The following is a 15,151-nucleotide window of genomic DNA, read 5'->3' as shown; positions in this document are numbered from 1 at the left end:
GAGAAGAGTGAATGCCTATCTTTGAGATAATCATATATACATTTTATTGTTTAAACCATGTCATCACAGAACAAATACCAGAGGTGAAATATAAATGACCTATAACAATTAGTTTATAAAGTGCACAAAAATCCACATTCCCAACTACTGGAAGGGAGTACAGGGTAACAGCCCGTCATAGCATGCATGATGTTAAATACTCCTATTATGAATTAGCTGTAGTCAGGTGATGGTGGCACATGCTGCATTTAATCCCAGCACTCGGGAAGCAGAGGCAGGTGGATCTCTCTGAGTTCCAAGCAAGGAACTATGGAGTGAGTTCCAGAAGAGCCAGGACTACACAGAGAAGCCCTGTCTAAAAAACAATTAGCTGTCTTTCTCCAAGTGAACATTTAATCTTACTTTGAACACTGAATAATTACAGATACTACAAAGTGGACCGAGCATTTAAGAAAGACCTACCTTAAAATACCTCACCTAAAAAGTAACAACTAAGTCATCTTGACTTCAGGAAAGAGACTAAACAGCCATATTTCCAATCTCAGAAAATGTTTAAACAGCCTGTTCTGCCAAGAAAAGCTTCACAATATCTATTAATAACAATACCCTCACCACAACTCCCTTCTTGCTTTTCTTCAGCTTTCTCTAAGCTGAGAATTTTACTTACTGAATTTGCAAATAATTAACTCATTCCTATTTTTGTACATTAAAAAAATCAAAATTAAGTTATAAGAACTGCACTGAACAAAAGTCTAATTCACTGACTCAATAAATACTATACTCCAGGTACTAAAGAAACCTAAGTATCTTCTTTTTAACAAAATTAATTTTACCTTCAATAAAGCTGAAATGCGTACCCTCTTACCTAGAAGGCTGGGTTTTCAACACTTAGCCTTATAGATGGAAGACTTAGGATCCCCAATGATTAAGAACGAATCAGCTGACACAAACATGAGACTGCCACTGGAAATATCTTAGAATTCTCATCACAATCCAAGATCAAACATCAAACTACCTATGTAGTCTCATTATGTCAGAAAACTACTTAATTTTCCTGCAGAACGGAACTTCTGAGTGGAAAAACAGGGATCTGTCAAGTGCTGCAAGAAAAGAAAAGGGTAACTGGCCTCTAATCAAATGATCATGGCAAAAATATTAAAAGGAAAAACTAGAATTTTTTTTAAATGGAAGAAAAAATAAAATAATTTGGTGGTTTTCTATTTTTGTTATTCTTTCCCCCTTTGTATCATCTTACTGTATTTAGGTCATACACACAATAAAGCCAAATCCCATCCCAGACAGGACTTTACCTAAGGAATTATCTAAAAAGAGAAGTCACTTGTTAGTCACAAGAGTGAACACTGTGGAAATAATGACTCTCCAACTCTAATAAATCACAAGTAAAGTACTGAACTGAGTGAAGCTCTTTGGTACACCACATGTCTTGTAGCATAGTGAAGTAAGTGAACTACTGCATCCCACAGCTATGGGGCTTGCAACACTTACTTATGGATAATAAAATAAACTGGATACAAAGTGTATAAACCAGCTGCTACTGAAAACGATGAGCTGGTGCTATTGAGCTAGCTCAGCAGGTAAGAGCACTGGCAGAAGTAAAGAGGATTCAGGTTCAGTTCCCAGCACCCACATAATGACTCAGATATCTGCAACCCCAGTTCCAGAGGATCCAACACCCTCTACTGCACTCTGTGTGTGCCAGGTATGTGTGTGGTACACAGACATATGTGCAGACAAAACATCCATACATATAAAAAAAATTTTAAAAGAAAAAAATTAATCAATGATAACAAGAATATCAAGCATTATCAAAATAACTGCTCACCTCATAAACTGAGAATTCACAACCACAAAATTACATTTCTACACACACGCCGGGCGGTGGTGGCGCATGCCTTTAATCCCAGCACTTGGGAGGCAGAGGCAGGCGGATCTCTGTTAGTTCGAGACCAGCCTGGTCTACAAGAGCTAGTTCCAGGACAGGAACCAAAGCCACAGAGAAACCCTGTCTCGAAAAACAAAACAAAACAAAAAGAAAAAAAAATTTCTACACACACAATAGTGATATGACATAATCATGTGAATCACAAACAACTTTAAAGTATACACTAAGAATATTACACATTATATATGACATATACATAACTCTAAGCTTAACGGGAAACTTTTTTTAAATCTCAAGATAGGCTAAAGTGAAATCGAAATCTGACGGGAAAACTTAATGACTATCATAGCACTTTCAAATCCTGTTATCAAATAGATAACGTCAAATGCTACAACCAAAAAAAATGGCTTCTGAGAATCTTTTTCTAGGTTGCAATTCTATGAAACTATTAAAAGTCGCAACTTACTATTCATAGGAAGAGAGGGGAACAACAACACATAAGAAACCTAACTCTCTTCCCTAAGCTCACTGGTCCAACAACAAAAACAAAATTCTCTCTCAACTACTGCAAAGTTGCTAGACACTGAAAGAATGGTGAAGTGTTAAGATTAACTTAAAGGCCTTCAAAATGAATCCGATAACTACTAATCGCCTAGAAACACACTCAGTCCTAACGGAAGGCCACTGCTTAATCCTAACAATGAAGTGACATGCCAGTGTACACGATTAAGAGACTGCAAGTAGGAATCAAGTGCTGCCTCAGACAGAATTTAGTTTCCAGTCTAACACTACAGCGGATCAGCAATGCCGAGGTTACAACTTGACAACCCCACAATGAATGTCATATGAAGTTGGATAGCAACATACAGTTTATACTTTATCTTTACACACAAGAAACTACATGATTTCCCATCACTCAAAGATGCCAAAGTTCATTCATAAAGCTGTAAAAAGACTAAGAGAAATTTTAATAGTTAATACTTAATTTCTATATGTGGAAGTGTTATCACTGTGGGGACAGACTTTGGGATCACTACTGCTTAGGCTTCTAACACTGTGACTTTTAGTCGACTTCCTGTTGCCTTTAAAAGGTAGGAATCTTGGCTATTTTTCCTGTACCACTTCTGCCTGCCATCACCATATGTATCACCAGCATGATGATAACTGGCTGGACCTCTGAAACTGTAAGTGAGCCATTCTAATTAAGTGTCTTACTTTATAAAAAGTTACCATGGTCATGGTGTCTCTTTACAATAATAAAAACCCAACTAAGACACTTATCAACCACACTTCAGGACAGGCCCCATGACCAGAAGGAGTTGATCAACAATCAACAAACTTCGTTATGCTTTTGTTTTGGGGAGGTAGGGGACCTTTTTGGTTTTGTTCTATAATGTTTTGTCTTATTCATTTATTGGTTTTCATTTGAGAAAGAGGGAGAAGATGGAGGAAGAAATAAGATAATGAACATAAGGTTGGTGGCTAGGGAGGTGGGGGATCTGGGAGGCAACATGATCAAAACATTGTATGAAAAAATATTTTAAAAAATTAAACAATCAGCATATAGATCAATGATAGAGCACTTGCCTAAACTATAAGGTGCTGAGTTCACTACAGCAAAATAAAAATAAAAGGAAAGAAAGCCCATAAATATGACAAAACACAAAGTCTGGATTTCATTAAACAAAGAAAAAAATGTCATCTAGCATATGTGAGGTCATGTATTTAAAACACTGAAAAGAGACAAGGTGGGAAACAACATATTTAGCATACTTTTTTACAGTTGAACCTCTACTATGTAGAAAACTAGCATTAAACCAAGTATTATGTATATGCTTACAGAGTCAATTAGCAAGAGAAACTCAGATTTCAAGAATAATGAAAAAATCAATACTGAGAACAATGATCATTGCCTATACCTACTAGGATTTTCTTTTTATCATTACACAAGAGTAGAAAGTGAAATCAGGGGTAGAAACTGTCCTAACACAGTGAGCCATACCAGAATACAGTAGGAACTCCATAGGATATGATGTGGAGCAACTCACTTAACACAGCACTGACAAAAGAGCAGATCATTCACTCGGGTCGGTATGTTACAGAAATAGTAAACTGTCAATCCTAACTAAAGGAAGCAGCACATTGAAAGTCAATCTGAATTAAAAAATGCTTATTTCCTTCTTCCAGAAGGTGGCACAAGAGAGAGAGTAACGAAAAAAAATCAAATATGTAAAAAGGAACCATATGTATAGACCAAAATTATATTTTCTGTTCTGATTTCAAAAAGTGGGAAGGAGGAAACGTACAGATAGACACTTAGACATTCCTCTCTACAGGCTCTCACACCCAGTCTTAGCACTCAAGAGTACAGATTTGGCCAGCAAGATGGCTCAGCAGGTAAAGTGTTTGCTTCATAAGCTCAATGCCCAGAACCCACAGCAAGGTGGAAACAAAAGAGTTGCCTTTTGACTTCCACAAGGATGCATTCAAATACACACATTATCCAACAATAATACACAAATAATTTTTATGAAGTATCAAAAACACCTGCAAACCACTTATCTAAGTATGTCAAAATTTCATGTAAGACAGATCAGAATTATTTAACATATAACATTTGTTCAGACTTGTTTTATAAACAGTAAACCTTTTCAAGTAGTGATACAACATAAAAAAAATTATTACTATTTGGAGCAATAACCTAAAGACCGTTGCAAGAATGTCTTCATGAACCTCAAAAGTAAATTTTATAACACAGAAACCTCTTAAGAAAGACTACCACTGCCAGGCGGTGGTGGCAAACGCCTTTGATGCCAGAACTTGGAAGGCAGAGGCAGACGGATCTCTGTGAGTTCAAGGCCAGCCTGATTTACAAGAGCTAGTTCCAGGACAGGCTCCAAAGCTACAGGAAAACACTGTTTCAAAAAAACCAAAAGAAAGAAAAAAGAAGACTAGCCTTAAAAATCATAATAAATAAAAGGCATGGAGTGTGACTCATAGTAGAACACTGCTGTGCACAGACATGCTTTTTTATGCGTTTTTGTTGTTGTTACTACTTGTTTATTTTTTTGATGTGCTGAGGATCAAATCCATGATCTTTTCTAAATTTATATAAGAAATTAATAACAATATAGTCAGTTAATTCATAAACTTATAATTTGACATGGGTAACAACAATGACATGTATGCTTGAATTAGAAAAGAGAGCCTAGGAGCCTGGAGAGATGGCTCAGAAGTTAAATCACTGGCTGTTCTTCCAGAGGTCCTCAGTTCAATTCCCAACAACCACAATGGTGACTCACATCCATCTACGGTGGAACCTGATGCCCTCTTCTGGCATAAAGGTATACATGCAGATAAAGCACTCATATAAAATAAATAAATCTTTAAAAAAAATAAAAGGAAAGGCAGCCAAAGTAATGTAAAGTATTCTTTTAAAATCCTAAATACAACTGCAGAGATGGCTCAGTGGTTAAGACCACTGACTGCTCTTCCAGAAGACCCAGGTTCCCAGCACCAACATGGCAACTCACAACTGTCTGTAACTCCATTTCAAGAGATCCAACACCTTCAAAAAGACATACATGCAGGCAAAATAAATAAATAAATAAATAAATAAATAAATCATTAAAAAAAAAAAACCAAACACTCTTTGTTAAAGTGATCCCCGAAATTGTTAACAGAACTATTAAGAAAATGTAGTGAAGTTAAAGAGATTGCTCAGAGGTTNAGGCAGCAAAAGGGACAGCTACCAAGCATGGAAGAGAAAGGGGAAAGAAAAAATCATAAATAAATCATTAAAAAAAAAAACCAACCACTCTTTGTTAAAGTGATCCCCGAAATTGTTAACAGAACTATTAAGAAAATGTAGTGAAGTTAAAGAGATTGCTCAGAGGTTAAGAGCTCTGGCTGGCTGCTCTTCCAGAGGTCCTGAGTTCAATTCCCCATGTTGTGTTCAACCATGTTGGCTCACAACCATCTATGAGATCTGGTGCCCTCTTCTGGCATGCAGGAACACATGCAGGCAGAACACTGTATACATAATAAATAAACAAATCTTTTTTTTTTAGTAGCATTTCTTCTAAAATACATAACAGACACAAACACACAGCATATACATAATAAAACTGAACAAAACCAGATTATTTTATCTTCTAGTAAGACACTTTAAAAATGATAGCTTATATTATGCATTTAAAGCTCATCATTTGAGCTAGATCTGGAGGCTATAATTTGTAATCCCAGCTACTTGGGATATGATGGAGAGGTCAAGTCCTGCCTGAGCTACAGAACAAGGACCAGGTTAGTCTGATCAACTTAATGAGGTCCTGTCTCCAAGTCAAAAGTAAACATAAGCTAGGATTAACTCAGTAAGTCACATACTTGCACCACATTTAGATGGTCATTGCTTCAATATATAATACCACACAAAATAAAAAGCAAATCTGAAATTCAGTGCACATACTTTGGTACTAAATATCTTTATCCTTAAAAACACTAATAGGATCAATATATGTGTAAGAAAAATATAAAAACCTTACCAATGAAATCCTGTTCATTAAACTGAGATGAGAAGAAAAGTATGTGACCAAGTTATGAAGCAAAAACATCCTGTCCTTGAGGTTTTCATTAACGAATGCATGCTGTGTTAGAGTCATCTCTTTACATCTCCCTTCCTAACAACTACTTCTCTGACCTTGAACACTTGGCTTCTTGGAGTTTTATTCCCATTGTAGCCCATATCGATTCCATTACTGGGAGATGAGGGGCCAATTCGAAAGACATGACAAAATATCCTCACAATCCTTAGAAGGCTCTTCATCTGAGCATCATAATTGCTAGATAAACTGAAAATGAAAAAGTTAAAACATAAAAGATTAGGTGGAGTCAAACACAATCATCTTCAAATACATATCTGAAAGCAGATTTAGCCCACTAACCATCTGTTTCATGAATTGTCTGTGGTAAGATAATTTCCTACCATTCTAGAAAACAGAAGGGTTTGCGGAACAAAAATATATTAATATGTATTAATATATACCATTAAATATAGTGTTACAAATAAGTAGATTTCTAATCATTTAGCACCCAGAATATAACCAAAGATCATAGCATAAACTATGAAGAAAATGACCCTCACAGAATAGATGGAATCTTTGGATATAAACTTTAAGGCAAACTGTTCACTTCTAGAACTATATTTATAAATTCAACCAATTGTTTACAACTCTGAAAATACTTCCAAGAGAAGCAATAGTATAAATACTATATTCTAGGTCAATGCACAATACAACCATCTTAACTCAGTGGTTGAAGCCCCATCATTCTATCCACACCCCTGTATTCCTTCAGAATAGCAGTAATGAAATATTCACATGAGACATTCACAAATTGTATGTTAATATTACCAATCATCTGCATCAGGTCTAACCTATATAATGAATTGTCTTATAACTATATAAACACTGTAAATATCATCCACCATAAAAATCAAAGACCAATTCAGCTAATATGAAAACATACTGAGTATCACAGTAAGACTGTGTTCTGAAAGTGGATTTATTTTGAAATATATAACACCAGTCATCTTCTATAACTACTGTGAAAAAAAAAGCAAAAGGTTACATAACTTTTGAGCAGAAGAGAATGCTTTTGTACAAATTTACTCATCAAGTTTACTGTCTTCGCAGTGTATATTTAGTCCAGTTCTTTCTAACACCGACTTTTAAAAAATGGAATAAAATTTCAACTAAACTATAAATTCATTATAGGGAGACAGATCATCTGTTTTATTCATAATCAGCTAACAGTTGGCCTGGTAAACAGCAGGTACTCAAAAATATGCAACAGATGTACTGGTAACAATGAAGGGAGTGCCAAAAAGTTCACTGCTGAGATTACAATTAGTAACAGTATGTCTGAACTTATGGGCTTATATCTGAACCCGGCTGACCTCAAAATTCACAGACCATGTTTTTGGGGCTTTTTTGTTGTTTTTTTTTTAATATGATTTTAATAGTCATAAATTATAGCTCATTATAATAAAGGAGCTGAATGGAAATAACTACATATGCTTTTTATTCAGAATTTCATATATGCATATAATATGCTTTTTGATCAAACACAGCCCCTATTCAGCCCCCTTCACCTTTTATGTACTATGTTTTAATTAGCCTTTCTTAAATCTTAGATTTCAACAAATAGATGAATTAGTAGGAATAACTAAAAAAAGTGAGAGGAGTACATTATGGAAATCTTAGCTTCAATGAATCTTACAGATAATGAATCTAAATGTGATTCCAAAAGAGTATGGAAAGCAATGAGGAAAAGCAAACAAGCGAGATGGTGATACTGGTCATATGAATTAGCAGAAGGCCTTTCCAGTCAAGAGCAGAGGAGCACAGGCAGTAGCCGGGAATAAGTAGCTCCCAAATGTATTCCCACTCCTGACCATGAAACAGGATAACAGGTTCAAAGCCGGCCTGTGCTACATAGCAAAACCCTCTCTAGAAAAAGAAGGCAGGCGTTAGGGCAGAAAGACTTTCATCTTAGGTACATAAAAGTCCCCAGGAAGAATGGAACATGAATAGCAGTAAACCTTACAATGTAGCTTTATATTCATATCTTTTATAGACTCTGCATGATGCTGGAAAGAGAAAGGTTCAGCAGCAACTATGGAGACGAAAGGTTATCACAAACGGTCACTGTTGAAATGATTAGTGACAGTGAAATGCATAGAAAAATACATCCAAACTAGAAGAGGGTCAAATCCATCCACTAAAAACCACACTAAGTACTTGGTAATAGTTGCCTATTCTCCTAACTGAACTGGCTAATCACATACAGAGAAATACAGCATATACATAAGTTACAAATAAAACTCAAGCGATATAAAGCTTAATTCCTTAGATCTAGCAATTGTGGTGAGCCCACAAGTATTACACAGTAAATGTAAAGTTGATGGCCCCATTGGACTATCCACGAGAAGGACACTCTACCTGGAGAACCATTTTTGCAGAGCTATGAGGACGTCTGTCCTTTGGATAAGTCGCTGTCAATTCTGTAAAAACCTTGTGAAATCATAGCATTTCTCCCTTCTATAATACCCCAACAGTGTATAAATCGACTTTTCCTGTAGGGCAACTGGATACCTCCCCCCACACCATGAAGCCATGGTGTGAAAAGGATTCAGTCAAGTCCTCATTCTCATAGCCAAAATCTACATAAAAATAGTCCCTCACAAACTTTCTTTATTGACAGAAGTCACTGAAAGAAAGGAGCCTCATACAGGAGGTAACGTGTGCTCTAACAGCAGACTCAGGAAGGTATAACATACTGGTCTTCTGCTCTGACTTAATAGGCTACTAATAAATCTGTATTTACCTTTCAACTAACATAAGATCATAGCCCAGGAAATTAACTGTTTATACAGTGAAAAGGCCTGAGAAGCTAAAACTAGCTTCAGAGAGAAAAATTCTCACCTGGGCACCCTGCTGGATTTAAAAGTAGGGTCCCTAGAAGAGATTCCTTTTGTCTCAACCAGCTAGATGATAAAGCAAATCAAGCCCACAGGTTAGTATAGCTACCAACAATATGTTCCCAACTGCAGGGGAAATTCACATCCACACCCCCTCTGAGACATAAGGTGCCTACTTGCCACATTCACCGGTTTCTTGTGACTCTGTGAAAATGCATGCTATTGTTACCACCTGTGGGTTCGCTAACTGGTCTGTATGCCTATATAAACTGAAAGTTTTATGGAGATCACCTCTTACCTTTTTTACCCCTTTATGCCTGATGTCCTTATGCCCTCTTTTAGCCCTTATCCCTTACCCTTCTGACCGCCCTATCCCTTAACCTTATGCTTTGCCCTTTTTACCCTTATGCCTGATGCCTTGCCTTTCTGCCTTATGATGCTTTGCCCTTACCCTTATGCTTCTTTTCCCTTCTTTTATCTTCCCCCTAGAAACTTGCAGGCAAAACGCGCCTAAGTCAGTCAGTTTGTTCTACCCCTCAGACCCTGTTCCCAAGCCAGTTTTTGCTTGTCATAGAATTCCAATTCTGAACTCTGAGAGAGTGGTGAGGGTGGTACTCAGTAGCTCCCAATAAGCAATGAGTTATTAAAACCATGTTATCTTCTATGAAGAATAAAGACCTGAACTAGGGAGAAGGAAAGCACAGGGAAAAATAAAAAAACTTGATAATGAATCATGAAGGAATACTGAAAGGTTGAACAGTGGATGTGCCCAATTTTATAAGTCAGAGATTCACTTCCCTGAACTATTTTCTCATGTAGCCCAAACTGGTCACAAACTGTGTAGCTGAGGATTACCTTGAATTCCTGGTCCTCCAATTTCCAGCTCCCAACTGCCTGGACCAAAAGGAAGTATGACCACACCCAAAATATGGATTAAATTCAATACACATATGCCAAAATTCCCATTAACATGCTCTAGGTTTCTTTAAAAAGTCTCTTGACTACTAAGGGCTGAATAGTTAGGCAGCCTTTTTAAACAAAACAAAAACCAGTCAATGTGTGTGGTATGAATGAGGTGTCCCCCTGGTCTCAGTGTTGGAATGCTTGGTCTGACATTGGAGGCACTCGGAGAAGCTCAGGAGGTGTGGTCTTGTTGGAGGAGGTTATGTTACTACTGCCCTGGAGGGGGATCTGAGAGTCTAAGAGTGCTCACCATTTAGAGCCTGCCCTCTGCTTCCTGCTTTCCAGTCAAGAGGTGAGCCCTCATCTGCTGCTGGCTGCCATGCTTTCCTGCCGTGATGAACTCTGTAACCTTAAGCCAAATAAGCCCTTCTCTGAGTTGCCAAAGACATGATGTTTTTGTTTATCATAGTTTAGAAAAGTAAACTAATACAGTAAGTCAGCAAAAAAATTAACACCTCCCCAATGACAGACAGTATCTAATTATTCCGGAGATGAAACAGACAGACACTGCTAAGTACTGATTTACGGAAATGCTCACCTAAGCAGCTTATGACCATTTGTTGTAGCTACTTCAGCAAGGCTTGTCAGAATCTTTAGGTACTGGCTTTCACTCTGCTGAGACAAATGCTCCAGAACTTGCCGTAACTGGTTTTATATCAATTTAAAAAAAAAAAGTGATTACACAGTAAGTGATCCATTAAATTCTATCAAAATGTACACATATTAGTTTTATAAATGCCTTGAAGCCAGCTAACTAAAGTCAGGAACTTTACCGTTATTTTGCTTTACATAAACTTAAGAGTCAATATAGAAAAAGATGACAATATCTTCAAAATTATCCAGGTAAAGAGATACATACACATAGGAAATAAAGTATGTATGTGGAAATTTAATTCTAAACTTCTAATGTTTATGAAGGTTTCCAACTCTCCAACTTTCCTAAGACTATTCCTACTGAAAATACTGAGGTTGGGGCTGGGGATGTAGCTCAGCAGGACAATGAAGTTGGGCCCTGGGTTCATGCCCTGGGACCACAAAACAATAGGAAAAGGAGCTCAGTGAACAGTGGTCACCAGACACTACATTTCTTTCCTCTATCCATGAGGAAGAGACCAAAGAGCCAGCCAGATGATGCAGAGGGGCAAATATCAGACAAGATACAGTATTATACACAGTTACACCTCAATATTACTGGTAACCAATTCTAATTTGTCCCTAGTACCCAAAACCTGCAGATGCTCAAGGACTCTATGTAAGAAGACAGAGCAAGTGAATCTATTCAATGCATATTCTCTTATAAACTTAAAATCAGCTTCACATAACTTATCCTGCCTAATAAAATATAAGTGCTATGTAAATAGTTATACTATATTCTTTAGGGAATAATGACAAAAGGTGTGTCCATGTTTAATTATAGTATTTTTAATCAACAATTGGTTGATTTGGGGCTGCAGAATCCCCAAATACCAAGGGCTAACTATAATTCATAGCTTCATAATGTACAACAAACTCAAGTCACTAAAACAATCATGACAACAGAATTATTATTATTCATTTACAACCTATTAGCAAGCTTATGCTACCATGTTTTCCCGAAGGTCTTCATTCTGTGTCATTTGAACAATAGTCTGGAAAAGCCTCGGGTGATACTGAATTAATACTTCACAAGTCTCTCCATATCCACCCTAAAAACAAGAGTAATGATTATTCAGGTTTAAAAACAAAGAGATTTTTGAATAATACAGTTTTTGCAGGCTAAACATATGTACTCTCATTTACGTAAAACATAATTTAATAATTTATAATTTCTAAGATAAATGGTCTCAGCATAATATATTAAAAACATACCTGTACACATAAATCTAGAGGGGTTACTCCATTTTTATCTGGTAAATATTTGGCTCCTCGTAATAGAAGAATCTGTGCAGTATCTCTCTGACCATGACTGTATAGAAATAGAACCAAATTAAAAATCTAAGTTTTTAATCTAACTTTTCTCCATAAATTAGATCATTTATTTATTTTATATGTATGTTTCCCCTGCGTGGATATATTTGCACTATGTATGTATGTGTCTTGTGCCCTCAGAGGTCAAGAGGAAGTCAGATCCTTGGAACTGGAGCTACAGATGGCTATCTGTCCCCAGGTTGAGTGCTGAGAAATGAACATTGGTCCTCTGCGAGAACGAGTGCTCTTAATTGCTCTGCCATCTCTCCAGCCCCTGAACCATCAATATCTAAATAGTAGGCTTGTTCAATAGTACCAAGATGGTAGTCGGCTTATAACATGTACACATCACATTCTATAAATTATACTGTAAGCTTTAACTTAGTATTTCACACACTCGATAAATAAGCACTAAAGAATGAATGATAGGGAATAACAAGTAGAAACCTAACACAACTTCCTAGAATACCTGAGGTGATAAGTATCATCTAGTCCTAGGGCTCCAGGGATGTAACTGTGACAGCATTAGCCTGAAAGCTGTCCCTGTACTTGAGCTCCTGGGCAACGAACTGCAACCTAACAATAAATAAGCAAATAAGAGTGCGCGGCTCATAACAAATACTCAGATGTGATAGGGTGTGTGTGTGTGTGTGTATTTGTGCTCATCCACGCTTCCTAGTTCTTATATAATTCCTTGTTATATCTTAAATAAGTAGAAAGTAAGGTTAGTGTACTAGGTTTTCTGGCCTTGATTCTTGAAGTAGCTTTGGAACAATCAACTCAGAGGCAATTTTTGTTAGAATGTTGAGACCAAAACCTCTCTAGTACTTTCCTGCCCCTCCTCAATATTCCTTGTTTCGCTCAAGCAAACTTCCCTAAGTGACTCACAGAAACTTCTCTGACATGTTTTTGCTCTTCCTGTGTAAGGATCCAAGAGAGGATCCCCTTTTCAGAAGGTGCCCTGCCTGTTACCTAAGAGAAAGGAATGCTTCCCAAAAGGTCATGAAGACTCTGAAGAGAAATACTCTGCTGGGTTTGACACTCTGTCCTAATATATTAAGTCACACCCCTTTTTTGGCCCAATAACAATTCTGAACAATTGTCCACATTTTAATCATGCTAACAAAATGAAGTTAAAAAACAAAACTGGGTCTTGGAGAACTTCTGGTTAGCTGAGAAGAGCCAGCGTTGAAGTACTGTGACTAAGACGTCCCCAGCTCCCCAGGACAATGCATCTCAATTCTTCAAGACAAAAAGCGCCTACATTTGAGAGCCTTCTAGACCTTGCCCAACGGGTCTCTGTGTCTGGTGCTTACTTGTAACCCTTAAATACCCTTCCTAATCTAATAATGGTGGCACAGTATTTCCCTGAGTTCTATGAGCCACTCTAGCAAATTAGTCAGATCCAAGGAGGGAGTTCAAGGAAGCCCCGCTGGCAGTCGTTCAGAAACTGCAGAGGATGAGACTTGCTCCAAGTACCTAAAGTGCAGAGATTCAACTAGAACTGAGCCCACAACTTGTAGGAACAGGCACTGTTACTCGGTAGATGGTGTAAAAACTGACTTAGAAGACATTCAACTGACGGCCGCTGCATAATCAAGTGTTGGCTCCCTGGTAAGCAGGAAACTCCTCATCCGTGTGGTGAGTGGGACAAACTAAGGGTTTTACTCCTATGTTCACAGATTAAGTTTCAGCCAATCATAGGCAGCCAATCCATCAAATCCTGCTCAAATAAGCCCGAAGCACTGCTGCCACCACTCAGGCCATCATTCACATTTAGCCTAAGAGCTCACTGTTCAGACACTGCTAGCACAGAGCTCTCTGAACCACTTCTGGTTTGAGTACTATCCAGTTTATGAAGTGCTTGCTCTCTGTGCAAATCAACTGTGCTTAATCTAATCTGTCTAAAGTCTCTTCTGAAACGGTTCACCCAATGTTTCAAGAGTAAATGCAATTGCTCAAGACCAACAGTTAAATAGTAGATACATCCATCTTTTTGTTTCATAAAGCCTCCACATAAACATTTTTTGTCGCATACAGCAAAACCAATTATTAGCATGAGGGCTGGAGAGACAGCTTAGTGGTTAAGAGTATCTGAGCTCAACTCCCAGCACACCCATGTCAGATGGTTCACAAATACCTGAAACTCCAACACTAGGGTTATCCAATGCCTACGGCACCTGTGGGTACTAGCACTCAGATGCTACACACACAGAGAGAGAGACAGACAGACAGACAGACAGACACACACACACACACACACACACACACACACACACACACATAAAATTAAAAGTATAATAAGTCCTGGGGCTGCAGAGATGGCTCAGCAGTTAAGAGTATTTGCTACTCTTGTAGAAGACCAAGGTTTGGTTCCCAAGACCCACAGGGTAGTACACAGCCATCTGTTACTTGAGTTCCAGAAAATCTAATGCTCTCTTCTGACCCATGTGAGCGCCAGGCACTCACACAATATAAAGACACACATGCAGGCAAAATACACTTTTTGCATCTTTTTGTAAAGAAAATTATGAATTTTTTTTAAAAAAGAATATTTAGCACAAAAAAAAAAATGCCAGTACAACATTTCGAGAAAGCTGGCTCTCTGAAACTACCTGAAGCTCACACCTCCAATGAAGGGACAGTCCATTTATTTCCAAACTAGATTAAAAACAAGACGCAGTTGTTTACAGCATACAAACTGTAAAGAGCACAATTAATGCCCAATGCCACTTATGTAAAACTGCAGCAGTTTACAACTAACCTACAGAGTCACAGAGTTGTGAAGAGTGTCACAGGGTCTCACTTTGTACCCTCCATGGACTGGAGCATGCTTTGTAGACCAGGATAGCCTTGAAGTT

At 37.6% G+C, this 15,151-nt stretch overlaps 1 protein-coding gene across 2 annotated transcripts in view; it reads right to left on the bottom strand.

The window, feature by feature from the left end:
• Positions 1–15,151, bottom strand: part of Hace1 (HECT domain and ankyrin repeat containing E3 ubiquitin protein ligase 1) — a 96,074-nt gene that overhangs the window by 39,447 nt on the left and 41,476 nt on the right. For both annotated transcript variants that reach the window (XM_050123949.1, XM_050123950.1), the window contains exons 8-11: positions 12,192–12,288; positions 11,927–12,028; positions 10,882–10,988; positions 6,600–6,750 (exon numbers count right to left, since the gene is read on the bottom strand). In XM_050123949.1, the coding sequence (XP_049979906.1) occupies positions 6,600–6,750; positions 10,882–10,988; positions 11,927–12,028; positions 12,192–12,288 (457 nt within the window). The remainder of the gene's footprint in view (positions 1–6,599; positions 6,751–10,881; positions 10,989–11,926; positions 12,029–12,191; positions 12,289–15,151) is intronic.

This window comes from Alexandromys fortis, unplaced genomic scaffold, assembly GCF_014885135.2.
Source record: "Alexandromys fortis isolate MF-2015 unplaced genomic scaffold, M_Fortis_MF-2015_v1.1 scaffold_211, whole genome shotgun sequence".
In the NCBI taxonomy this organism is placed as follows: domain Eukaryota; kingdom Metazoa; phylum Chordata; class Mammalia; order Rodentia; family Cricetidae; genus Alexandromys; species Alexandromys fortis.
This window is presented reverse-complemented; position numbering and strand designations above follow the sequence as displayed.